The sequence below is a fragment of the Cataglyphis hispanica genome, chromosome 4 (genome assembly GCF_021464435.1).
Source record: "Cataglyphis hispanica isolate Lineage 1 chromosome 4, ULB_Chis1_1.0, whole genome shotgun sequence".
In the NCBI taxonomy this organism is placed as follows: domain Eukaryota; kingdom Metazoa; phylum Arthropoda; class Insecta; order Hymenoptera; family Formicidae; genus Cataglyphis; species Cataglyphis hispanica.
In genome coordinates, this window is record NC_065957.1 from 11,101,767 (window position 1) to 11,129,520 (window position 27,754).

Here is a 27,754-nt window from a genome sequence, read left to right on the forward strand (position 1 = left end):
CAGACAGTCGAAATTTTCCAATTACCTGCTCGAGTAAAAACCAAAGGCGCGTATATGCTAGACGATATTCAGCGTCGAGAAAAAAATGAAATCGTTCAAAACATGCGCGTAAAAAAAAAGGGGCAGAGGTCGGCCGTTTCGCTTTCATCGCCTTTCTCGCGAAAAGGATCGAGGGTTTCGGTTTAAAAGGCCGCTTTTGACCGGAAAGTACCCGGCGTCGTAGCAGACGCCGACGTGCTCGGCGGTTCGCAGCTGATTTCGATTGAATAATTTATGTTTCATTACGTGGGGAGGGGAGGTCCGAGCTTATAGGCGCCTCACAAACGGCGCTCGTGTGTTTTGGAGAGAAAGCCTCGACCAACATTGAGCCGCTTGAATCAGACGTCGAGCCTTTCATATATTTCCTATATCTAACCATTGAGAGCAACGTGAAAAGAATTTTGTATCGAGGTTATTGAGGGGCGCTCGACCAATACAGTGGGGGGGCGTAATGATGGCCGACATCGGTGCACCCTCGTTATGGTACAAAAGAATTCTTGAATAATGTGTGATTTAAATAAAACTCTTACATTTTACCTTTTAATATAATTATAATACTTTTAATATAATTATACAATTTTCATATAATATATTTTCTTTTTTTAACACACAGTGCTGTATTCATAATCTTTTCATCAATAAATTTAAATCTGCAAAATATCTGTAAATATGTCATGTACATTATATATTCACAAAATATATATTGTAATAATTATTGAAGTGCACTTTAAATTGCATTTGAATCACTTCAACGCGTCTTAACACAAATTAATATACCATGATTATTTCGTTTTCTATTGATATGTAAAAATATAAAAGTCACGGAATAAAACATGTCGACGGCGAAAGCTACATTAAAGAAAAATTCGAATCACCTGATAAAATATAAAACTCGATTTCCTTCTGTCTCAGTGAAAAGCATTGCGTCATCTAAACTATCTACAGTAAATGTAATGCGTGCATCAATATTTTATACTACGATAAAATACATTAAGAACGTCACTTTAAAAAGCATCCAATATCTTATCATCTCTTGAATATAATTCGGAGATAATAAAAACTTAAAAAGTAATTGAAAAATTATATATACATATATACATGCGAAATATAATAGAGTTGTTTGAGGAAAATCTTATAAAAACTGCAAAATTATACGATCAAATAAATTTTAAAATAATCGTATAATTTTTTCTTAAAAGTAATTTTTATTTATTCCGACATAAATAACACCGAATCTAAAGATTTAAGCTTGGAATTTAGACAGACTATAATGTAGCTGGAAATTTAAAGAGGAACGATGATTCCAGCATTCGCGTTTGGCCCGAGACATCATAAGTTGCTTTCGACCCTCTCGAAGTTGCACCGATCTAGGCAGTCGTGATTTATCGGCTAAAATTGAGTATCACGAAACACGCGAAATGCGTATCGCAAATCCAATATACCGTTCGAGGGGGGGGGGGGGTCCTTCTATTGGATGGTCATAATTCACACTGGGATTCCGTAACAAAAGAAACATATATATGCGTTAGTATCAAAACATTGGTTTATATCACCAAAGATTTGTGAAAAGATTTCGTTCCCATCAATTCGCATTGTAATCATATGTGTGAACAATAATATATGTATTTAAAAAATATTATTAGTGCAGATGATATATAGAAAAAAGAATAATAGCTATTTCCTAGACATCGTAGAAAAAGTTTAATACAATAAGAAAAAATATTTATACTCGTTTCACTAACAAAAGCTATATTCGTAAAATAAAATTTATATAAATTTATGTAATCGATATAACACATTTTCGATTAAGGAATTAAAATAGAAGAAAAATATATTACAACAAAAAACACCCTACATTTAAAATTTCTTTAATCGTACAGTTATTCGTAAGACATTTAACGAATATCAAATAAAACAGGAATAAAATAATTACATCAAGTTTCAAACTTGACTCGCGATATTTGATGTAGATTACTTTTATTATTCTTTTCCCCGCATTAGAGAAATGCAAAACAAAGAGCGGTAACATTCTCTCGATATCGCGCAATGCAGCGACAGGCAATCGTGCACAAACGAGAATACGAGATACAAGAACTGATTCCTCGAAACAATCCAGTATACATACGATGCAATCATAACTTGTGCAATTATAGAGTCAGCCATTTATCCGGAATCGGTTCGGGGATCACGCGGCCAAATGTTCGCCCGAAGGGGTGGATCTTAGGCAGCCGTTCAAATCGACGGCGGCAATTCGCAGCTACCCCTTTCTATCGGGGAGTCAGGGAGCCGTTTTGCATGGAGCTTCCAGTCGATAAGAAAACGGTCGACTAGCGACCCCTTAGATCTTACCAGGGGTATCTACCCTACCGACTCGGGGATGATGCTTGCATCTCGGGAATACGCTGGAATAATCTACGAAAATATTAAAGGATACCGCTGCGTCTTATGATACGCACAAAACTGTCCTAACAAAATAAATTTGAAAAAAAATTCTTATTATTAGTATAATGAATTTATTTTCAAATACGTCTGTAATATTTATTAAAATTTATTTTAACTTATTAAATTTGTACTTATAGCTATTCTATTCTGATTAAAAATGCACAAATGTAATAATATAATAACACTATATAATAAATTTTTATAATAAATATAGTAAATTATAATAGTATAAATCATAGCATTTCACTTGCAATTATCAAAGAATTATTATTAAAGAACTGCTTCGATAAAAGAAAACAGAATAAAAATCTTCTATTGTGATATTTTCATGTCACACACAATATATATATTTGACGATTTATATTTATACAATATTATTTTCATAATGTCAAATAGTACAAAATGTATATATGGCAAATGGCTCTAAAAGTATAATTTCGCTCGATTGAGATTAGAAAGACAGAATGATTACACGGTCATGAGAATAAAATGACACGATCGTCGCTTTATCGTGACTTTCTGGGTTTAAATCACGACTGTCGAGCGGATCGCGACAAGAACGACATTAAGGACAGCTAATTTACTACATATAACCGCGAATACACAACAGTGCCGATATCTGGCAATGTGTTGGTCTTTTCGTCAACATTCGCTAATGTGAGTGAAGGGCCACTGTGTTGCACCAACACTCTCGTTCTGAGAATGTTAACGGGCCTTTCTCGTGTCCCCGATGCATTGGCGGTTATCGTTTGAACTGCATTATAGATTACGCACGGTAAGACAATAATAATTGCAATCATTATGCAAATACCCGACGACTAACCCTCGTTACGCGCCAAAGGTACTTTACCTCGCTAAACCACGAGACTACTACACGCACCCTTCTCTACGTGACGTAGATATTCTTTTTCTCGAGTATGCTGGCAATTTGAAGTGTGCGCGACGCATTGTTGCAAACTATTTGAGCAAAACCTTTGAGCTACAAAGAATGCTGCTCTCTCGGCGAAAAGTGTCGCGCATTTTTTTTTTTTTTCAGCACGTCAGAAGCAAAAAAATTTTTTAAATGCTTAGCCTTATATGTATATTTCGCAGACAGCGAATATATTTATTTTTCTATAAATGTCTCGAGAAAATAACTCGAAAAAAATTATTTCAAGGTTCTTTAAAATCGTATTCATCAATCATCGTTACCATTCGTTTCCACGCAAAACGTTCATGACTTGATGAATTATTTTTGTTCCATATTAATCACATTAATTTCTCTTCTAATGGTGCAGTGTCTGGACAATGGACGCGCGATTACGGAAACATTTTTCACGGAAAAAATAATCAAAATGTTTCCGTCGTAATGGTTTCGCGGCGTACCTTCGACGTGACAGAATCGTTCGCCGAGGATAAATCGACACGCGGCCACGGGCCATTCATTCCCGTCGGCAAAAACGCATCTGTCCATTAATGTTTCGTATTCCCGTAAGATACGGCCCCGGGGACGCGATTCATTTATATAACCCTGCGCGTACATGGCATGCCAATACCCGATCGACCCTTCCATGATCGTTTGTCATTTTCGTACGCCCGCAAATACGCGGCACTTCGGCAACGAAAGGCGTTGCTGCATTTCGTGAATAAAGCAGGAATTACGTTACATAATGTGCATTTTCACATGCGCATGCATGTAACAATTTTATAATCAATATATACATAACATGAAAAGTAAATAGACTCAGGCAAAGTCAAATAATTCCATTAATTCTTCAATCTTTTACAACAAAATCATCCTTTAGTGATTTAACTGCATTTAAATAACAGATATTACAAATTTTATAAATTTTTATTTTATTATATTCGCAGCATCACACGAAGGCATTTAACATCAGCCTGCAAAAAAACTGCTCGCGCCAATCCTATTGTACGATAGATGATTATCGCGATGACGTTACGAATTCGGATAGTTCACGCGCACCCCCTAATTCGAGTTGTTCCCTGACGATACGTTCGCAATAAAGTAATTAGGCTCAAATTCGCCAAGGTGTCGGCGACAATTGATACAGAGCGATTCGATCGCATCGGCAAAGTTGCGGGAGCACTCGTGCTTAATGAGATCGAACGGAGATAAAGCGCGAAACGCACTTCCGGCTACATTAGCCGATTATTGCCGTGCTTTCTTCTTGATTTATGCGCGCGCAATACGACTTCTTTAGATCTGACAGCTGTCTGAATTCGATTCATTAGCGAGGGCACTCATCGCATTTCCAATAGGTGTGCCATAAATTTCGTCCTTATCTACATTGCTCGTCGCGGTAGTTCTATAAGTCGTGCGTCGGCTTTAATAAATTGAAAAATCACGCTATGCTTCGCGACTAGAATCTCTCCGAGCTAATATGACTCCCTGACTTACGACGGTCCGTTATCATATCACGGTAACAAATATATTCCATTACGTGACAACTGTGTGCGCATGTGTGCGTTCGCGATAGCGGCGAGAAGAGCGCGGCGGAAAGGAAGAAGGCAAGTGAAAATCTACTAGTACTAGAATATATTTAATCAAGATTATCTCGTAATTAGGATAAAACATTTTTGTACCACACGTGTCTACCTAATAAAGATGTAGATATGTCGTTTATGTCGCATAATCAACGTATTTCACGCGGTCGGAATTTTATTTTTAATCTGTTCATTATTTCTTCGTAATACTTTTAGATACTATATTAGATTTGTTATAATCAGTGGAAAGATACTTTGCTAAAATTAATATTCGGTTTATATATAATGCAATATAGATAAATTAATAATCCACTACAATCACTAATAATTAATTCTATTATTAACTCCATTGCTTAATTCCATAAAGAAATTGAATATTTATCCCAAGTTTTCATGCGCATCAGATGTTATCATAAAAATTTCAGAAACTGAAAAAGATAGAAACATATATGATAAATTAATATTTATTTCTTGCGAATGGAAGCAACCTTATTTTCCGCGTGAGTCACTTTCCCGATATGGAGAAAATGTTAAACGCACAGGAGAACTCGGCGAAAAACGGTCTCATATTTTTCCATAGTAGCAAATAAATATATGCGAATACGTCGGAATTTCGTCGGGACAGAGAATGAAGGGGGAAACAGACAGGCAGACGTGCCGCAGTCAGATAGCGGAAGTAGTAGACGACAGCTTCCGATGGACCGCATTGTGTACGAATCACATGCAAAATGTAGGAGCCAAATATGAATACGTCTCGACAATAGCCTCCTCCGATTTCGTTTCTTTCGATCGTATCTCACGTAATCGTATAAAATGATGTTCGAAGGGTACATAATTTTTGAATAGTGAATTGAATATCATAATCGAAACACACGATAGAATATTTCCTCGCAAAAGATAATCGCATTTTTCCAAAACAATTGATCGCTATTTATTTATAATAATAGATGGTGCAAATAAAAATATGCAAATATAATATAAATACGCTAAACAGTATTAAAAAACAGATATAAATAATAATATTAAATTGTAACAATATTATATAAAAAAAGTTGATTTATATTTATATTTTCCTTCATATTATTTTTATAGAAGCCAGCTATGTAATCAATAGTACTAATATTATTCGTTTTTCGAAGCTCCCGTCATTGTTTAATTACCATATTATTTTCGAATCTTTCGCTATGCGTCAGATTTTTTCCATGCATGCAGAAGACAGTCTGTCCAAAGTCGTCTACATGTGACGGTGCTCAACGGCAGTATGTATGGACAATGTGGGTGATTCTTTAAGCGTGAAATAAATAACTCGGAGGGCTCGGCCAAAAACGTGACGCGAGCCAGTTTTCGGACCCTCCAACGTCACGTTAACGAGAAAAAACCAAGGGAACACATTTTAATGTCAACAATTAAAAATATTCTACATATATTATCGGACTCACCTATTTGCCGCGAGGGTCGTCTTCGCTCATTCTTCACGATTACAAACTTGTTTTAGGTACGCTCGCGGCCGTCGTAATTATAGTAAGCACACGTATGTGACATTATACATGTTGGACACGTATGTAACCACCGAGCGTAGAGTGGCATATGCTACTCATATTTTATATCTTTACAACGGAGAAAGAATGCTTTTCACTCTTATATAATATCTATTTTCCTTCTCTTTCCTTCCTCTTTAAAACTCATGTCATATACGAATGCTTTCGATTAATTTAATACACAAACACCCACGATACTTTAAAATATGAACAATTTTGTAAAATATAATAAAATAATTGTCTTTATTCTCTCTCTCTCTCTCTCTCTCTCTCTATTTTTTTCTTAATTTATTTAAATAATTTTAGAAAATAAGATGTTTTAATTATTTTATTATTTATTTAAAACTGAAACAGATATATTACATATCGCGTCAACAATATTTAAATTATAAAATTTAAAATCATGAATTATAAAGATTTTTTTAAATTATATAAACAATTTGGGCGACGTATGCATACAAATATTTGAAGTTAAGATATTTGTCATATTGGACCAAATTCTAATAGCATTATAGCATAAATTACCAATGAATATGCAACCGATTTGTCCAGCATTCATAGAAATATCGCGTTTTCGTAATTACGCGCGTTTTTCTCTCCTACGAAACGAGCTATCCCCATCTCTCATTCCGGACAGGGCTCCTCATCGCCGACTCGCTCTTATCTTGATATTTTTAGGAGGGTATTTTCCAGTGCTGCACGTTCTTTTCATTTCATTTAAACGGCGAACGGAGCGAGAGAGAGAGGACCGCTCGTTCAGCGCTCTTGCAACGGATAGCGCCACATTTTCATTAAGGCTGCTGATTTATTGGCATAGTTAGCCCAGTCGACCTCGTTACGGCCTTTTGAGAAAAAGAGCTAAGGTGCTACTCGAGAATTTTTCGAGAACCTGAAAATCTATAAATGCCTATACACGTTGCAGTTCTGATCGTCCTTTTATTCTTATTATAAAAAAAAAAAAACGCAATCGTTTATTATATTATCGATATCGCTTCTCTCTTAAAACTAAAAAAATAAATCAAGCTTTTATGAATCAGAATTTGCTATTAATAATAAAAATGAATTGCATAATGTCCTTTCATACTTAATATATATATTAATTTCTGGAATATATTATTTATAAATTTATCTCTTTTCTATATTTTTTTTTTTTTTAATTTTATTGACACGAGACAAGAATTAATGGCAAGAATTAATGGCAAAGAACATTATTAACATTAGCAGCACATTCTCGAAGATGATGTAACAGCACGCTAATATTTTATCTATATTCAGCTAGCCACTAACATGTGTCAACTAAATTTAGAAGATCCAGTCTTGCCGAGAGAAACCCGAAGAAACCAATTGATAAATCGAAGTGCTCCGAAAATAGAGCAATCTGTGGCGAGGCCAGCGAAATTTTGCCAGCGGCTACCAGACGCGGGCACCATTTATATAACGTAAAGGATAGCGGAATAGAAAGGATTCGCGAAAGGTGGCGGCTAAAGGGAAGACGAATCGACGACACTACCGTGCCAGCCCGCAACTGACATCTTCCATACGTCAAAGCCCCGCCGACTCGTCTTTCCAAGCCTCCGAAAATGTTTCACCTTCGTATACGGATTAAAGAGGGTGGCGAAAGATATTTTATCTTCTCCTCTCTCGTATAGGAAAACGAGAGGGTATCCGAAATACTAAATAATTAAGTTAGAGTTATATATGATTTTATATATCTTTCTCTAAATATACATTTGTACTCTTTTTAAATTGCTTTTCTTGAAACACTTTTAATAGACTCGAATAGACTCGATATATTAACAAAAGCAAAGAAACATACAAATTATTAATTCCAACATTTTTTCCTTGAAAAATAATTTAAATCAAAATTTAAAATAAATTTTTTATTCTTTACATAAATGCAAGCACGAGTCGTATTATAAAGCACAATGTGATTATGCTGGAAATTAAAAATTCTTTACTAGAATTTTTTCCCAAGACTACGTATGAAACTTCACATTTTCCAGAGAGTGGCGAAATCATTTCAGAGAATCCCGATTGCTACCGCATGCGGGCGCGTTTAAAGTCGTACTAATTAACACGGCAGCGATTCAAGATGTCGGCCGCGCATTGGGGTGAGTCGAGAAGGAGGAAGTCTTAAGGCAGCATGTTCTCTCCAGGGAGCCAAGTGTTAGGAGAATTAACAGCAACCCCTGATCTTGGCCCTCTATGCTATCTCCCTAATAATAAACTGGTAATTCCCAATGCCCCTATAAGTTACTCCCTTTCAACGCCACAATGACCTACGAGTGCCAAGACGTATTGTCTACCGGGTGTTCGTGATCTGTTCTATCGTGCTCTTCATCCTGCAGGCTATTAGTTGATTGAATGAGAAAAACGAACCAAGAACAGCGCGAAGAAACGTCATACTTATGACATCGAAACGACTAACTGTTGTTATAACGTGAGATATAGACTACCACGATATTTCTGACACTCTTTCTTTATTATTATGCAAATTTTCAAATTTAAAATAATTTTTCTTAATGTGCACATAAATCTCACAAAGTGTCTTTATTATCGCAATAATTTTAATAAAAATCCTCGTTATCTAACAAGATCAATATACGATGCACTCCAAAATTTCTTAAATTATACATTATCCTCCCTTTTTCCTACTCTTCTAAGAACATTAAATAATTAAATTACATGAAACAAACAGAGAGAATACAACACGAGAATATATTAATTAATAAACATAATTATAATATAAAATAAAGAGATGTGTACTGATAAAATTAATATGGAACTATTATATATTTATAACAAACGAGACCGTGCACGAGGGAGGGATCCGAAACGGTTAATAAATTCTAGTGATTTCTTGAGCAAACAAAATTTGCTAAATCTCAACTTTGGTTTACCGTGATGTAATATTGATGATCGCCGGTTTCGCATGCATTCTCTCTTCCGGGGCATTTAGCGAAACTTACTCCCCACCGGATGTTAATTCGCACTCTGAATGAATTCATCATGATTTCAGTGCAATGCTCACCCGTTACATCGTTACGTTACAAGCCCGGTGTATCCTAGAATGTGCGCACCTTCATCATAGACATCTACCATGGCCTGTAAAGTACCGTGCTTTCCGTACCGAGAAGGGGAGGAAAACGCGAGTGGGAGAGGGTGCGGATGTTGGTTACAGGATAGAGAGAATGAGGGATTGTAAACTTCCAAGAGGAAGCTCAACCTCTCGACCGTCTCAACCAGTTAAATTTATGGCCATAAATTCCTATCCAATAAGAAGCGAGATCCATGTATTCTCTAACGGTAACAATATATGTATCTAAATAGTACCTAAACTTATGCATGCACAACAAGAATTCTTTGATAATTAAAATAAATTCCAAAAATTTGAAATAATATTATTTATATAACATTATTGCATTATAGCCCTGGCTAAGATCAAATTAATTATTATTAATTATTACTAATTAATTATTAATTTTTTTAAGTGTTTTCGTATAGAAGTATTTCAAATATTTACGCATGCATGCGTATTCACTTCTAATCAATAATTTGAAAAGATTTTTAAATCATCAGTTCTTCTTCCATATACGCATGTATGAGTTATATTTATTGTTAAATTGGCCCCATATTGTAGTTATCAGTAAATTATATGTATATGCATGCTTGATAAATCTAATTGCTTCTCCGGGAAGTGGTACTAAAAAGCAATGAGAAGCGTCTTATTGCAGACGAAGGATATGTTCTCTTGTGTTTAGCGTAGATATCTGCTCTGTAGATTAGGAACGAAGGGGGCGATAACAGTGACCGATAAATTTCGCGGCAACTGTCTCTTACTTGTAATTAAACGCACAATTTAAGCAGACCGTTAGTGTCACCATTGCTGAACCAGAAGGTCTCCTTTCGGTGTAGATCTTTAAGAGAAAATCTTGAGATGTGTGATGGCATATTTATTATTTCATAAAGAAATTAATACATCAATCATTTACACCGTGAATTAGCCGTCAGATAAATGCAAAGTAAGAATTACATTATATTTTTCATTTCTCGTGACACAGAAGACATAGATAAGAAATAAAAAAATAAATTTGATAATTAAATAATTAATCATTAAAACAATCGGCAATTATTTTTAATTTGGCTTATATTATCTCGCAATATATTCAAAATTTTTTATCCATTTCGAAAAAGCACAACAATTATTTTCAATAATCTACATATTATGCAATCGTACGTTTTCCTGCATACATATAGATGCGCTATCATCCTAATTACGATATTGTGATGACCCGCGTCGCGTACCAGTCGAACATCTGCGATCCATCGTGACGGATAAATCACCTTGGGACCACCCTCCAATCGCGTCTCGCCCATCGCCTTGCATATAGACAGTTACTAATGAGCCGACCCCATTTAATTAACCGTATATAATTTCGATGCAACTGCCGGACTATTTCCCGTGTTGTGTACGCGCATATTATCGCCGCGACACGCGACGCAACTTTGACTAACAAATTTATTACAATGCGTAGCGATATTTCATCGCGACAGTTTTCTTGCGTCGACACACATCTGTTCGATTTGTATCGTAGTATGCCACGAATCTATAGGTACGTACGTTTATTAGTAGTAGTAGTAGGGAGCAGTTCAAGTGAAGTCTAGAGCGTAATCCATCGTCGACCCTTATCGGAAAATGAATTGCAAATCGCTTTGCATGTACCAAGTAATTTGCAGATCTCACTGACATACTTATTCTCATTTTTTTTTTTGCGCACAAAGAGACATAATAAATGAGCACAGTCAAAGCAATTATAAGTATTTCTCTCTTAATAATCTATTAAATAATTTCTTTTTATAACTGTTATTTGATTTATTATAAAAAATCTTTTAGTATCACATATTTTCCTAACAGTGTTGAAGTTATCTCATTTGCATAACTCTTATTTAGCAAAGATTATTATTTTACACTATTATTTGATAATATTATTATTATTTCTTCCGTATATACATGTAGCGAAAAATAAAATATATAAAAATTAAAATTATATGTACATAGAGTGAGAAAGAGAGAGAAAGAGAAGATGGAAGCTGTTATGGTCTATCAAAGATTAACCATCAAATAGCCTCCGTGGCGCAATCGGCTAGCGCGTTCGGCTGTTAACCGAAAGGTTGGTGGTTCGAGCCCACCCGGGGGCGTTTATTTTTGCAAATTAAGCCTAAATATAAATAATATCTTGCTATATGCAAATAAAAACGATTAAAAATACATTCTATAAGATTTGTATTCAATTTAGTCGAAAAAGTAATCTTTAATAAAAATATAAATTTTTATAAAATAATAAAGAAAATTTACGTTTATAGAATAATGAAAATATAGGATTTAAGAGAGACGGAAGAAAGTATTTTATAAACAGAAATAAAAAAAACACTCTAAATATACTTTGAAATTTAGACTACGTATCGACATGTTTTGTCATCTCTCTTACATCTTTAATTCTTCTATTACATTATAATATTAATACTATTAATAATATTAATAATATTAATAATATCTTGTACTGAGAAAATATCTGAGATACATATATAAATAACAAAAGTAATCGTAATTAAGAATTACGATTTGCCTTTGAAAATGTAATGTTAATATCTTAAAAAAATGTACACACACTGATAAATTGCAGGTACTCACCCGTATCCAACGGCGCCGTGGCTTAGTTGGTTAAAGCGCCTGTCTAGTAAACAGGAGATCGAGGGTTCGAATCCCTCCGGGGCCTAAAAGCAAACAATATTTGCTTTGGAAATTTTTTTTATACTGTAATAAATTTATTTTATTAGTTTAATCATATGTGTGTCTGTTGTGTCTGTGTGTATTTGTAGGGGGTGTGTATATGTTAAATCTAATATTTTTGGCAAAAATCACACAAGATTGACTCCACATTACGTTATACATATATATATATATTTTTTTTTTTAATTATAATTGTAATCGCATAATTATAATCGCTTACCTATATGCTTATCGATCTCGAAGTTGAACAAATACTATGTATGATTTCGATACATGTTAATACGCGATTACATACACTCGCGAGCATCAATGTCCGCAAAAAATCACACTTACTTCGAACGTAAACATACGCGAAAGACCTACAACACTACAACGCTGTCAACACTACAGGCGATCAACAAGCGTTTCGCGAAACGATTAATAATTCGCGATCGTGAACAGCAATATAAAAAATACTGATTAATCGGCCGCGAAATCATACTTGCGGTATCACTTGAATATGAAAGCGCGGAAAGATGGCCGCGGGGCAAACGACCACGCCACGTGACGGTTGTTTCGCGAAGTAAATGTTTACCAGTCTTCGACGCTCTCGGGAAAAAGTCGCTCGCGGATACATTTATAGATTACCAATATCATTTCGATGTGAAACAATAAACTCGCGGACAAGTACATTACACCGCGATTAACAACTGTTTCGCGAGACGATTACGGACGATGCGCGCAAGCAACGATATTTGCGTAAAATAGAAGTTAATCGCACGCGAAATCACACACTTGTCGCAGCGCTCGCGCACAAACTCGGAGAAAAGTGGCGCGAAGCAGGACTACCAACGGTGATTTTGCAAACTACCAACGGCCGCTATATTGTTCGCAGGAGCAACAACTGTTGCGCGGCAGACGAAGTTTGTTGTTGTACCGGGTCCCGCGCGCTATAACCTCGTATCGTCGTTTCGCAGTTCGAGAAGATGTCATCGTGCACAGATTTGTTGCGGTTGAATGAGAAGCGACTGTTCAAGGATATCAGAGCGAGCCTGCCGTGTGGTGCGAAGGAGACGCGTAACGTCCTCGAAGTACGCGACAACGTGCTGTACGCGTGGAATGCGAAAAACCATTGCGTGCACACATTCAACGTCGCGGCGACTCGGGGCAAGCTCGACGAAGACGTCCCTTATCAGGTGAGTACTGTCTCTCTCTCATTATGCACGCCACGCTCGTCGTTTGACGAAGAATATTCTTGTCTATTCGCACGTAAATATGAAATCGTCTACGTAAATACGTAGCGCGCTGTGTGTATCGCGCAATCTAACCTTACCTAACCTTAACGACGCACGGTAGCTAACGCGCGCGCTGCTTTTCCGCAGTTAAAATTAAACGATAAAGCTGCCTTCACAAACGATGTTCACTGATATTTCATAATTTTATATCACAGACGCTTCAGATAGGAATGAGGACTTTTATTATTTCGGTATGTGTTATATCGCGTTGTATAACATATATTTTTTTTACGTAAATTTGGCGGTTTGTTTGTATAAAACACAATACGAGATAATAACGATTATTAAAGAGAGTATAAAAAATTTATGTTATTAGTCATTAAAGAAAGTATTTACGAAATTGAATATAAAAGCGATATTATTTTTTTACTTTTAATCTCGATCAATTTGAAAGACGAAAATACTTGTTTAGTTAATATTGTGGAATAATATGAAATGTACAAGAGTTTTTGTTAATATTATTTAAAATTATTTATTTTATAAAAATATACAAATTATTTTAAAATAATCATTTATACAAAATATAAATTAAAATATTTGAGATCAATTTGCAATATCAATTTCTCTTCTAATCCTATATTTTAAATTTTATTTTATTTTGAAGCATGCTAGCAATAAGACAAAAGGCATAAACAATTAGTATTAATACATATTTCCTAATAAATATATTTTATAAATCTAAATATATATATATATATATATATATGTATATATATATAGAGAAAAATATTTGCGATATCGATACCATTGTTCTTCAATCGAAACATTTCGAAGTTTTTGAACATTTCAAGGCACACAGCGTGATTATTTTCCTTATATTTTTTAAATATATAACGATTTAAATAATATCGCTACAAATCAATAAAAGTCTAGAAAAAAATTCGGGGAAAGCGTCATGAGAGAATTTATTTCCTCGGGACAACTTGAGGCTAGTTTTATAAAATTAAAAATATATTCATTAAAATCGATGTTTTCTATCAATATTATTTTCTTTCAGTCGAAGCATTTTAAAGTTTTTAAAATATTTCATGGCAAATATACTTGTTATATATTTCTTAAATATGCGATGGTTTAAATAATGTCGCTACAAATCAATAAAAGGTGTAGAAAGAAATTCAGGGAAAGCATCAGGGAGAGAGAATTTGTTTTCTCGAGGCAACTTGAGGCTAGTTTGCGTTACACTCGCGGAAAATGATTGCGCGGTAAATGAAAGGGAAGCGACGGGATGGCGGGCGGGAATGGTGAAGCGGTACGTTCCATCCTCGCGCTGTGGCCGCTGGTGCTTTTATTTCATTTCAATGGCACCGCGGGATCAGCGGGTTACGTTAATGCCTCGGCGCGCGCGAACGCAAAAGAGCGGCGAGGGGATAATTTATAGGAAATGGGTTGTTCGACGCTCCGGAGTAATTTAATTAAAATAAATGTCCGCACCGCGGAGGAGAGCGCTGGCCGCACGGACGGACCCGCGGTTCCACGACTGCGAATAAAATGCAAATTCAGACCCTTGATCGGGGGAAGGGTCGCTCGCGCGTATGTGTATAGCTAGGTAGGTAGATAAAGGTACCCGGGAGGGTGGCGGAGGGGAAGGAGGAGGAGGAGAGAAATAAGTGCGGACGGAGGGTCCGATGGTCTCTCGGTACCGATCGTCGCTCGTTCACCCGTTGATTCGATAAGCCGTGGGATTCGATTAATTTCACTCAGCTGTCGTTTTAATAACGCGATAATATTTCGTTTGTTACGTTTGGTAGATGTGATTAATTATCATTGATTTAAAGAATCAGAAATCGATTAAAGTTTAATCAATTTGACTCTAATATTCTTGTCATCGCGTCGCTATCGCTCGCGTGCGAGTCAAAGAAAGTGGAGAAAAGTGACGAAACAATTTAGTATAAAGCTTGGATAATTCGAGATTCCTGAAGAATTAGTGTACGATAGATGGGGTGATTTTCTAATCTTACCTCGGCGATTTCTCGAAGGCGTCGATCGCGTTAAACGACGTCGACGTCGGCGCGGACACTTTGCGCTCCACCAAATGTATGCGCTCGAGCCTGGCTGAAATATCGGTCGTAAATAATAAAAGTTAGCGAGGTTCCTCTCTGGCGCGCACGCCGGGACTTTAAACCGGAAGATAGGTGTCGCAGGATACGGACGGGGGTGGCGGTGGGACAGAAGTGGCGGCGAGTCGAGGGTGGTGCGGGACGGAGACAAAGACGCACCATTGTCAACCGCTCCGCCATCGGAACCGCCATCCGCCGCTGCGGGAAACTTTGAATCATTTTTATTGCATAGAGTTATCTTTGTTACCAGCGGAACGAACGTCTAAACGCGCCCCCTCCTTCCCGCCCTTCTCTTTCCCTCCCGCCGGCCCATATCTCGCCTGCTCTCTTCCTCCCGCGCCTTTCGCCAGGTCACTCCCGCCCGGCCCTCGTTCTTCGTCCTCTCGCCTTCCTGTCGGTTACGCTCTCTTTCCCTTTTTGCGCACCCCTTTCCCTCCCCCTCCCGTTTCCCCGTCTCCGACGACCGGGCCGAGAGATAATACGAACGCGAAAGCTTTCACACCCCTTTGGCTGCCCAAATGGAATAAGTTCTTTAATTCGCGGATTTACCGCTGGGCAAACGAATCGTCCGCGCTGTCGCCGAGATAATATTCGGACGAAAGGGGGCCACTTCTTGGCCGAACTTTTCATTTGGCGTGTCTTCTTCGAGGTACTCACCGAGAACAAACGAGGGTTTCGTGAATCACTTAATTCATTAAATTACTCGGGGTTTATTTAAACTACTGAAACGTATTTAAGATGCTGCGTACACAAATATTAATATTATTATTGTATTATATTATTATCGACAAATAATAAGTGAAAAGTTTGTATAGAAAAACTTATACATTTTAAAATAAGATATATATTTCTTTATCTCATGTTTTGTAAAATAATTTTCTTAACATTTGAGAGTTTGTTAAAAACACATTAAATGTAGGGAAAAAATATAGAGGAACATTGAATGACACATAATTAATTAAAATAAAAACTTAATATAAAACTTGTGTTAAAATCTGCGATTCTTTATATCTATCTATTTTTTTGTGTGCTATCCAGCGCGATTAAAAATGTGAAACGCAGACGATCGCAATCGGGCCAAGGTAAGAATTACTTCGATTCGGGAGCACGATGCGATGCCAACGGCCTACGTGAGGCTTTCTATATGCCTCGCGACGTATAAAGGGGGCAATCTTATCTAAATTAAAAGTACCGTTGCGACGAGTCCGAGGGTCAGCGGCGCGAACAAAATAGAAAATTTCGGGGACGGATTCCCGCCCCCACCGCCACCGCCGCCGCCGCCGCCGTCTCAGGAGCGCAGCGGAATATCGCGTAATAAGCGAAATCCTCTCGACGATAATTAAAAAGTAATTTTACGGTGACATTTGTAACTGCGGACCCGCCTACTTGCCGTCGCTGGTAAATACACGTGCAGTCGCGCGTTCTATGTGTACACAAGCCATAACTACGACGTACGCGCACTTCCACCTACCCATCTGCACGCAAACACGTGTGCACGTGCGTGCGTGTACGTCTGTAATGTTGCCGCGGTCAGATTCACGCCCGAGCGTATAAGCAAATGCGGGGGATGGCCGTGGTTCCTGGGCCAGGTTAGCTGCTCTGTGCTCCGCACAGGATACCGTGGAGGTATACGAGAAGGCATACCTAGAGCAATAAAATTCACGGGAAGTGTTTTACATCGGATGGCGCGCATAGCTCGTTCTCTCCTTCTCTTTTGGGGTATGTACGCTGGATACGGCGCGGGGGGAGAGGGGAAGTGGTAGAGAGAGGGCGGCTCGACGAATTCAGTAAGTGGCGGACAATGGCTTTTGTGGTAGACATCGGCCGTGCATCCCTCGCCTCGCGCATCCCCCTTTTCGGCATTCGTATTTCGTTCCACGGCATGGATACATTTTCTCTTCCATGTTCTCTATTTTTTTCTCTCTCTCTCTCTCTCTCTCTCTATCCCTCTCTTTCCCTCTCCCTTTTCTCTGCGAGCACTCGAAGCGTCATACTCTCGGAGATGCGGAAAAAGCGGTAACCCTACGAACTGGCGAAATCTTCCTCTCTTTGTCTCGACTCATTTATTAATAGGGATGTACGCGCGCCCTCGAAAACGTCACGTCACGGAGAGATAATCGCTCAGGGTCGTCGCGAAATTCGTTGTTTATATGTTCCGATCGAGAATACCTCGAGTATAGCAATGAGGATTATGTAATAGAACATGTATCTATACTCTGTTATGAAAAATTGTGACATTATATATTGATTTTTCTTGTTTTTTTTATTTTTATTCCTTATTATCATTTAATTTCACGCGATTCTCATTTTTTAAGAAAATTTTAATTAAGAATTTCATCAGACTAATTAATATATTAAAAAATGAGAATTTTTCCTAAAATATAATTAATTTCCCCCGGTATTCATTAAAAAATTTGTCGGGAGGAAGTTTATAACGTTAACAACTCTAACTACACTCGTATTGAATTAATTATACGCAACGCGATGCGGGATACGCAAGTCGTAAAAATTATTCGGCATCAGGAGTAGAATTTAATGAATCGTCAAGGAGACGCTTAAACTGGCATAGCCGATGTTATTGGATGGAAGCGAGCTGCCATAGGGCGCGCCAATACACGCGCAACAGTGCGAATGTGTGGCTCTTGTGAGCTAGCACCTTTATCTCTCGCAGCCGCGAAGTCGTATACAAGAACGACGACGGTCCATTGTCAAAGCTGCCCGTTAAAATACGGTATACGCCCTTAGTCTTGGAAGGAACCGGGCGCCCACCGGCCTCCATTATCGCCGCGTGTATAGCCTATGAGCGGTTGAAAGGGCTGCGAGGCCCCGGCAATGACAATAATTCCGCGCTAATAACTCCTCGCAGAGACTTCTCTTGCGACAGCGATAGCTGACTGTGTCTTTGTAACCCGACCGGTCGTCCAAGGACCAAGCATCGACGAAAACCGAGCAATGTCATTGAGCCCTTGGAACCCATAATTTAAAAGCACACCTTCAGATTTTACTCTTCCCTAACTTTATCGCAATGTGTTTCCGAGTCACTCGCGAGATATATATATATATGCTTTGTTAGACGAGATTTTACACTCTCAAGTATAATGAATAATCTATTAATAATTACAATTCCATTTATCTAGTATTTATATTTTTTTTTGTATATGTATAATTACCATTTTTTTTTTGTATAACAATTAAATTTAATCATTCTTTCAAGCAACTTGTATGTTAATCGATACTAATTAATTGCAATTAATTATGAAATTATTTTTCTCGCGAAATAAAAGAAAAAATATTTTTATAAAAAATTAGATATCTGAATCTTATATCTTCTTAACAACTTATAATAACTAAAAAAATCATAATATTTCTCAAGGGAACATGTGAAATGGTAATGAAATATTTTTCAACGACGCTTTTTATTACTAAAATAATCATCTCAATACATCAAGCGTATCGGATCGTCTGTTCTGACGGATGAGGAAGAGACGGGTCGAGCAAAGTGGATGGGCTCTCATTCCGCGGGGGGTGGCTTTGTCATCCGCGGGACGCCTTGGTGGGCTAATGCATTTCCTTTACAGTTTTAATGGGCATTCATAACTAAGTTTAATAATGCCTGTAGGAGGCGAGCCGTCACGGTTGCATATCTAATAATTCCATGGCTCCACCTCGCGCAGGAAGTGGCGCGCGGCGCGGATTTTAGTGGTGGCTGCTCGAGCTTTCGCCCCCGCACTACCCTCAACTTCTAAAGATATCCAACCTTATTCCCTTTCTCGCACTCTCTTTCTTTCTCACTTTCTTTCTCCGCGCAATTTGAAACATCGTTTTCATTTTCAAATCTCAACTGTCACAAAAATAACTACGTATATTGTTTTATATATGATTTTTTTTTTTATAAATGCAATATTAACGAAGAAACATTGAAATTCAGTATCGCTTAATCGAAAAATACAATCGTATTTTAAATATGGAGTGATAATAAATTATCATTTTTTTATCAATATGTAATAAGAATTCTATTTAAAGATACATACTTAGCATGCGAAATTATTATTTTATTAATTGTTTTATAGGAAATTTAAAAACAATTTATTAATATTACAATATATCGAGAAATATATTTATATATTCTTCCATTTACACATTTCTGACAGAGAAATTTAATTTTGGTACATGTAATAAATAAAATAAAGTTAGAAAAAAGAAAACCTTACAATTGCCATCTTTTTCCATCATTTGATTGTAAAATCCGATGGAAACAATGAAATTGTATAATTCCCGGAGTGCTCGCGGAATTACCAAGCTATTTCCATTTTATGTCCGATACATATCGCTCGGCAGAGCCGAAAGCCCATTTGAAACGCCTTAATCTCCATTGAATCACCGGCGATGAGAACTCGCGGACAGAAGATCCACCTATAGCCACGGAAGGAGATGGGCGACGGGGGAGGGCTGGGTTCCGGCCACGACGGTGGCATAATGGCGTCTTGGTAGTAGGACCGAGATATAAATCCCGGCGCCGTTATATGGCGTAACGTGCCATCTTAACTCGGTCTTCGCCCGCTCTTCGCGCGAGGATGGGGAAGAGAAGGCGAAGCTAGCGGCGTCGTCTCTAATAAATAACCCCGAGACAATGGACACTGTCCAAAACACGGCGGATCTTACGCCTTTAACTTGGGTACCAAGTCTCAACCCTTGCCCGCGATTCTCGCACCCCTCCCCCCCCCCTCCACTTTCTTCGCGGCTCTCGTCGCTTCGCACTCTACGGACGACCTGGCCACCCCCGCGCGACCCCTCCCCACGACACCGACGGATCCCCCCCGAAAGCTACCATCGTCTCTCGCGTCCCTCCGCGTGGGTAGTCTTCTCGAATTATAATGTTTGTTTCTAACAAATTACCATGATAATGCCCGGCGTCGCGAAACCGTGTCTTCGGTGGCACACTTAAATTACGCGACTACACGCGCGAGTGCCAGGAGTCGTCGTCGTCGTTGTTGGCGAAGAACCGCAACGGCACCATCGTTGGTAGCAAGTAGTTGTAATGTTAATTAGCCACTTACCTAGCCGTACACCCGTAGACAATCGGACTGCTTTCTCGAGAAGGTATTCCGAAGTTTTGTATCCTCGACCGCGATGTCGGGAAAGGGAAAGATTTAAGGGTCGACACGCGCACGAACATCGGACTATGTCGTGATAGTCGCGCGTCGATAGAAAAGTTTAATTCAATAATAATTAAAGTTCTTTCGATGATCATCACTAGAGGTTTGCACGTTCGAAAAATAATTCAATAAGCTGTGCTAAAAAGATATGAATATAAACTAATGTTTATTGTAACGTAAAGCATATAAGTTTTTACGAATCCGCTAATTAAATTCATATCCTAAATTAATATCTTTTTAAAAGTTTAATATTTTCCTGTAAAAAGGGTGCATTTTGTAACTCAACGCTGCAAGCAAATGTAAAAAGGTACGAAGGATGATGCATCGTTCTCTTCTCGAGTTGCGATGCATTTACTGTCTTGTTCGTCGTTACGCCGCGAGCACATTTGAGAGCGCAGTGATTTAAGTTCCACGCCTGATGTGACAAAGCGTTATTACATCCCGTGCGTAGGAACACGCGTTAAATCAGGAGTCAACGCGAGGAAATTTTGTCCTGCCGGTCCGGAACATGTCCGCCAACATCATCGTATTCGTTGGCGCGCGCGCGCATAAAAATTATGTCAACTCCTACGACCGGGGTGAGCTAGCGCTGGTAATATACTTTCTACGTTTCGTCGGCGGACACCCTATTATGCGGCGAAGCGACGCGGATTGCGAAGGCGATAAACTTTATTTTTCAAAATCGTCTGATGCGCGTATCCCGGCCGCGGTAACGATCGTGATAACGCGCGGCTCGTAGAAACGAACGACGGATGATAACGGATTCGGGGGAAAAAAAAAAGCAGCAGAAACAAATTGTCGACCGCAATTTTTTCACGCGACGTTGTCGCTGCGACGAGCGATTTTTGATCGCCCTCGGTGGATAAAAAAAAAACGGGCGTTAAAATATTTTTTCCGCATGACAACGTAACTCGATTGATATAAATTTTATTTTATTCATAGGTCTTTATCTACTCGATCTGTTGATTGTCATGTAAGTGACATAATGTCAATTATCATATTTTGCAATAATGATAAAAATAAGAAGATATTGCAGAATGATATATTAGGCAGTATATTCTGGACTTTTTTTGATATCAATTTATTTATTTGAATAAAAAATATAATATTTGGATATAAAAAATAGTTTTTGTTCCTTTTTTATTTTGACCATGTATCTTCATTGTCTGTAATCTTTCGATAAATAAGATTAGTAAGGCAATTAACGCGACGACTGGCGAAAAAATGTGATAGCATATAATTCGCAAAACAGAGAGTATAGCGACTTATGAATGTATAATTTTTAATCTACCGCAACGACTCTAACGGCGAGCATGACAACGATCTACAGTAAACGAGCTTTTAATTTATTGATGTGTTTTATGAGATACAAGTAGCAACCCTAGCCATTCTACGCTTATATTCTGTTTGCATCCATAGATGATAACTCGCAATAAAGAACCAAAATTTTTATTATCAGTATTTTCAATTTAAGACAGATACAATAAGTAGCGTAAAATCTTATGATCCCATCGTTCAAATCGTTCGTTCGTAATAGAATTTTACTTCGCTTAATATTCCGATCGATCGCGAATTTAATCGAACGACTCTGCGTCAAATATCCAAGTCATCATGATATTAAATCGCCAAAGGGGGATGACATGAAGGAGGCGGAAAAAGATGCTAAAAGAATAAGAAGAGAACGAAATTGAAGTAAACGGAGAAGGAATAACGAACGCGAACTGGGCGAACGTCTGTGGCTCGGCCCTCGAGCAGTAAATCCAGAAACGGTGTTACAGGGCGGCCCCGGAGATAATGCGCAATCATTTCGGAATGGAAATTAAAATCAGATGATGAATCCTAACGATGCCGTTTATTATTTTAATTTTCCGCGAAGGCCGCCGCCCCCGACGCGGGCTACCGGCGGCCGCCGACGCCGCCGCGCTGGTAACTCGAATTCGAGACACTAAATTACCTTCCTATTAGCCGTATAATTACAAGATGGCCCCGGTAATTTCCGTTTATTCCGACTTCGTTTTGCCGAACGGCCGCTTTATATTATGCGCGGCCGTACACGATATCGCGTTGATTGCCGTAACCGTGCTTCAGATGATATATATATCATATTATCGTTATCTGCCAATGGATAATTATCAAAAGTTTTACATTGACATCCGTGGTGATCGAAAATATTACGAACACATATGGACTACAAGTAGAATTTTAATATATTTTTATAATCTTTTTATAATTTACATCATTAAATATTTTACAATTTTTTATTTGAAACATTTTTGATAGATCTCTATCTAATAGATCATGATACATCATTTTCTACATTTCTATATAATAATTGTTGTGTAAAAAAATAACGCAGTTGCGTTTAATATGTTGACTTACAAATGATGAAGTTAAATGCCGACGTGAGAAACAAATCGCAAATAAAAGCGTAAGGAAGCACATCGGATTGGCATTGTATCCGTTAACGGCGAAAATCTTTCGCCGCTTTTCACACTCGTGCCGAGCGGTAAAACATCGCCGTTACGAGCCTTTAAATTCGCCAATAATCGGGACTTTCGCTTTTACGCGGCGATAAATCGCGGACTTCTGGTGCCCTTCGGCGCGGCCCCGCGCGAATTTACATCCGCGGTGGACGCATAAACTCGCCGGGAAACTCGTGCTCCCCTTTTCGCGCGGCTCGCGTATGCCGTGCCGGCAGCTTATTATAATGTAACTGTAACTTTTTATGTCGCTCGTAACTCCGATACAGCGCGGCATCGCGTCTGCGGGGGCATCAGCATCGGTTTCCACCACACGGTTTGTGCTGCTGTACATTTGGACAAACAAGTATTATTGCCTTCCTTTATCCCTCTCCCCCTGCCTCCTCCCCTCCTCCCCCTCGCTACATCTAGCTCGCTAGTTTATGCGACTTCTCTCGCTCGAAACGCCAGTGCCGTTTGTGCCTTACGATTGGAAACTGTTATGACGTACGCGCGATTTATGCGAATCACTAGTAGACGCTTCGTGCGCGGATGGTACAGTCGTATCCAGGTTATTTTCATATATTGTGGAAAAACGGCGAGAACGGCGATGCCAGGATAGGAATGGAAATTTGGCTAGATAGAAAAAAAAATTTACAGTTGCTGCGAAGATACGAAATGGATAACAGCAGCGTAAAAGGCGCACATTCTGTCATTTCAATATTTATTTAAATTTTTCGTCATTTGCTAAAGGATCCAGTTTTTCATCATCGTATTTATAATAGTATTTTATTAAATACTTTTGATTATTAATTACTGTATTTTTCTGATACTTCATAATTTTTTTTTTTTTATTAACGAAATTAATATTAAATATAGTCAGAAGCTAAAATAGTTTATGCAGTATTAATATATTGAAAACGTTATGGCTGTTTTATTTTATTTTTTTTTTATTTTACTTTATTATTTTAAAACTTTATTATTTTATTATTTTAGACTTTATTATTTTAAAAATTTATTATGCGACGCATTTCTCTTCCCAAGCGAGAGAGCAAATGTTCAGAGAAAGAGTGGGCTTGTAAAATATATTTCTTAACCATACACGTTTCGTATTCAGTAAAGAATAGAAATTCATACCGATATACTTACTTTGTTTCTAACGTCCGCTACGTGCATTCACCGCCGGCTTTCACATACTTCCAAGATTACTTTTCTGTCCGCCCTAGAGAGTCGGTGAGGTGGGAGGGGAGGGGGATAGGTAATTAAAACCTCGAGTAGGTAAATAACGGACTCCGCTAGGCGAGTGCACGAGCCACCGAGAAAACGTAATAAGTAGGCGAGTCTGTAGCCTTAAAAAGGGTGAGATCCTTAAAAACCGTCGGACCCCCGTCGGATCTGCCGCTATTTTTCGCGTTAATTTAAATTTCGTAATTAACCGGCTACGTATGAATTCTCGAGAGAATACATAAAGGTCCTTCCTTTAATTTCCGCGAGGATTCGTTATAATACCGCGTCCCCTTGCCCGGGTTGAGTCGGACGTGGATTTTCTGACCTCGAAGGGGATGCGGGCGAAAGAAAAATGGACGCCGAACGTTATGACCGGAATACCTTACCGTTTCGTCAGGATGAGAACATAAACTCTGTGAAATTAACTCTGTCGCCGCCCCATATCGGTTTTTACGTCGCGATTGGTGCTTTACGAACGAACAGAGTATAAATAGACGAAACGCTCTTTAAATATGTCATTCGACGATACATTTAAGGAATTACGATGTGAGGAATACGTGAGATTTTGTCGGCTCTGTAAAAAACGGGATGCCTTTCTTTAAGTGGCACAGCTCTTTAAAAGAAATCGAATTCTCTCTTCTCGTAAAGTAATCACGGCGATGACTGTATTTACTTGCTGATTGGGGTCGCTCCGTGATGCAGGGAGCCTGCCGTAATTACCGAGTATTTTTCTCGCGCAAGCCACCCCTGCAGCTGATTGATATTTTGTATTCAGCAGATACCGTTGCTATATTACTTTCTAAGGATTCATTATAATAGTCCATTTACTATTCAAATTACTACTATTTTAATTTGTATTATTTATTTTGTTATTAATTAATAGTAGTTAGATTAATACAAATACACATTGTAAAATAATTAATGTTTACATCTTTATCAATAAAAATACAATTTTTATTTGCCAAAGTATTAAACTCATGTCATATTATCTTAATTCTCAATAATATGACATTAGTTTTAATGTAGCATTTTTCAAGACGCCACGACGACTTATTCATTCCTCTGTCACGTACTACAGGCGTATAAAAGGTCTTCTGTTTCCAGGATGTGGCTCAATCGAGCCGACAATGATAAACTCGGCTCAGATGTAAAACGCGTAGTAGCACGAGTGTCTGGAGGAGCGAAGAGTCTTTATAAACTCACGCCCCATTTCACTGAAGGTTCATCTTTAATTTCTTCGCGTTTTTTTTTCCCCTCTTGCTCCGCGTTGCGCCACTCGACACTCCTTTAAATTCCACCTCGATCCCACCTCTACGGGAACTCCTCGGGGAAGGGAGACAAGCCACCCCCGCGTTACTGTTCGCTCATTTCTCCGGTTGTCTTACGGCGATTAACCACGGCTGCTAACTCCCAGTCTCGTAACCACCTCCGACCTGTCCTGGACGTCCTCCCATGTTCCTTCAGTCGGGGCTCTACGAACCCCTCTTTGGTTCTTTTCCGTCGTAGTCACATTCTTAATATCGTCTTTTTAAGATTTTTTTAAGTGCCATTAGGGAAACTATATTGCCACTCGCCAGAAAGGGTGCTGACGGGATACCGGCGACCGTTCCACTGAGCATTTAACTCGTTTCTCCAAGCAGTTAGAAGTCCAATCCATTTCCCTTCTAACAATTAACAACGTTTTGTTAATAGCAGATATTTAGTAATATCTAATATAATGTACACACACACTCCCCACAAGTAAAATTCTTTATACTTGAAATGATAGAGCCCATATTATGGATTCTTATTGAGTCGAATGTGACTTTCATAATTAAAATGAAATACCTGTTATAATGTTATCAAAGATTATCGCATTATCAAAAATTAAAAATATAGTATATCTCAAAATATAATATATTTCAAAATAATAAATTATCTAATGCCTGAATTTTTTTAAGAATGTAATATAAAACTTTCTCATTTACTTATTTCCATAAATTATTGGAATAAATGCATAATAAAACTGAATAATATAAATAGACATTTTTTTTTTTTGTACAATCTTTCTTCTCGGAATTTATTATGAATTTACAGAAATCGATAAAGCAAAAGCAATTTCTCGCTCGTAAGACTCATTTTATTCTCTGTCTTTGTCTCGCGTTTCTACCATGGATCCGGGCGTCGGTAGTCACATTCTTAATATCGTCCTCTCAAGATTTTTAAGCGCCATTAGGGAAACTATATTGCCATTCTCCGCGGCACTGTACCACCGGTGTCGGCCAGGTCGGTGATGTTGGCGGTGGGGAGGCGACGAGTGACGGTGAAGGCGCGAGAAGAGGAGACGCGATCGCAGAATGCGAGCTCTCTCGGCTTCCGCTCAAATTACGCAAATAAATTTCCTTTATTTTTACAAGCTTCCCTCTCTCGTCTCAACGAACGCGGCTCTTCGACGGCCGGAGAGTAGAATATCGTAACTCGCGACTGTGCCTTAATGACAGCGCGATCTTATTCTACTTATTGTTAGTACCATGAAGAAATGATAGGCCGTAATTCCGCTATTGAGTTTCTTTGATGACAAACTTAGCTAATTTACTAATTTGCTCTGACAAGAGGAGTAAGTGGGAATAAAAACAATTTTTTTTAACATTTTGCTAAAATAAATGCATGTAATATCCAAATCAATGCATTAATTAAAATCTTTTTAATCATATTTTTTTATAATTTTGCACTATTTTTTAAAAAGAAAATATTGCTAAATTATTATAAAATAATTTACCAAGTAGAGCTCAATGAATATGCGGGGTTACGCTTACCTCTATTATCGTTTTTTAAAGAATTTATTCTTGGCATCGCGGTGGTTCAATTTCTTTCTAAAGTGAAAAAAAAAATCAGGTAAACGCCCGAAGTGTCTTGATTTAATTATCGCCTTCGCTGCAGAGTTACGGCCTTATTTATCGCGCGAAATAAGGGACCGAAGGAAAGCGGAACAGAGCCGGCTTACTACTTAAAATGTACAAATCCGACTGTCAGCCTCCTGTCGGGCTTTTCAACCCTCGTGCGACTTTTTTACTCACCACAAGCACAGCCACACCGATGTAGCGACGAAAGTTACGAAGTGCAAACGACATCACGCAGCTTTTTAAATTAACATCGTGTGTATGAAAGATTCATCAAGCATTTAATGGCGCAAGAAATAATCGCAAGAGCGAGAAATTATTTGTTAAATTAATTATTTTTGTTACATATACATACATTTCTACGTATGACACTTTCGTTATGCGTACAGTCTATGAAATTTACATTAC

The 27,754-nt window shown here is 38.0% G+C and overlaps 1 protein-coding gene, 1 long non-coding RNA gene and 2 other non-coding genes across 4 annotated transcripts in view; 3 read left to right on the forward strand and 1 right to left on the reverse strand.

The window, feature by feature from the left end:
* The window catches only part of LOC126848829 (uncharacterized), a 170,708-nt gene extending 157,777 nt beyond the window's left edge, over positions 1–12,931 (reverse strand). Inside the window, exons 1-2 of the long non-coding RNA XR_007687313.1 lie at positions 12,515–12,931; positions 12,196–12,278 (exon numbers count right to left, since the gene is read on the reverse strand). This is a non-coding gene — a long non-coding RNA (uncharacterized LOC126848829). The remainder of the gene's footprint in view (positions 1–12,195; positions 12,279–12,514) is intronic.
* Positions 11,629–11,702, forward strand: Trnan-guu (transfer RNA asparagine (anticodon GUU)). The gene has a single exon. It is a non-coding gene; the product is annotated as a tRNA-Asn (tRNA).
* On the forward strand, positions 12,207–12,280 carry Trnat-agu (transfer RNA threonine (anticodon AGU)). Its single transcript has one exon. It is a non-coding gene; the product is annotated as a tRNA-Thr (tRNA).
* Positions 12,932–13,121: 190 nt separating the features above from the next.
* Positions 13,122–27,754, forward strand: part of LOC126848785 (nuclear pore complex protein Nup88) — a 63,337-nt gene continuing 48,704 nt past the window's right edge. Inside the window, exon 1 of the mRNA XM_050589979.1 lies at positions 13,122–13,469. Coding sequence (XP_050445936.1) covers positions 13,260–13,469 — 210 coding nt within the window. The 5' untranslated portion in view covers positions 13,122–13,259. The remainder of the gene's footprint in view (positions 13,470–27,754) is intronic.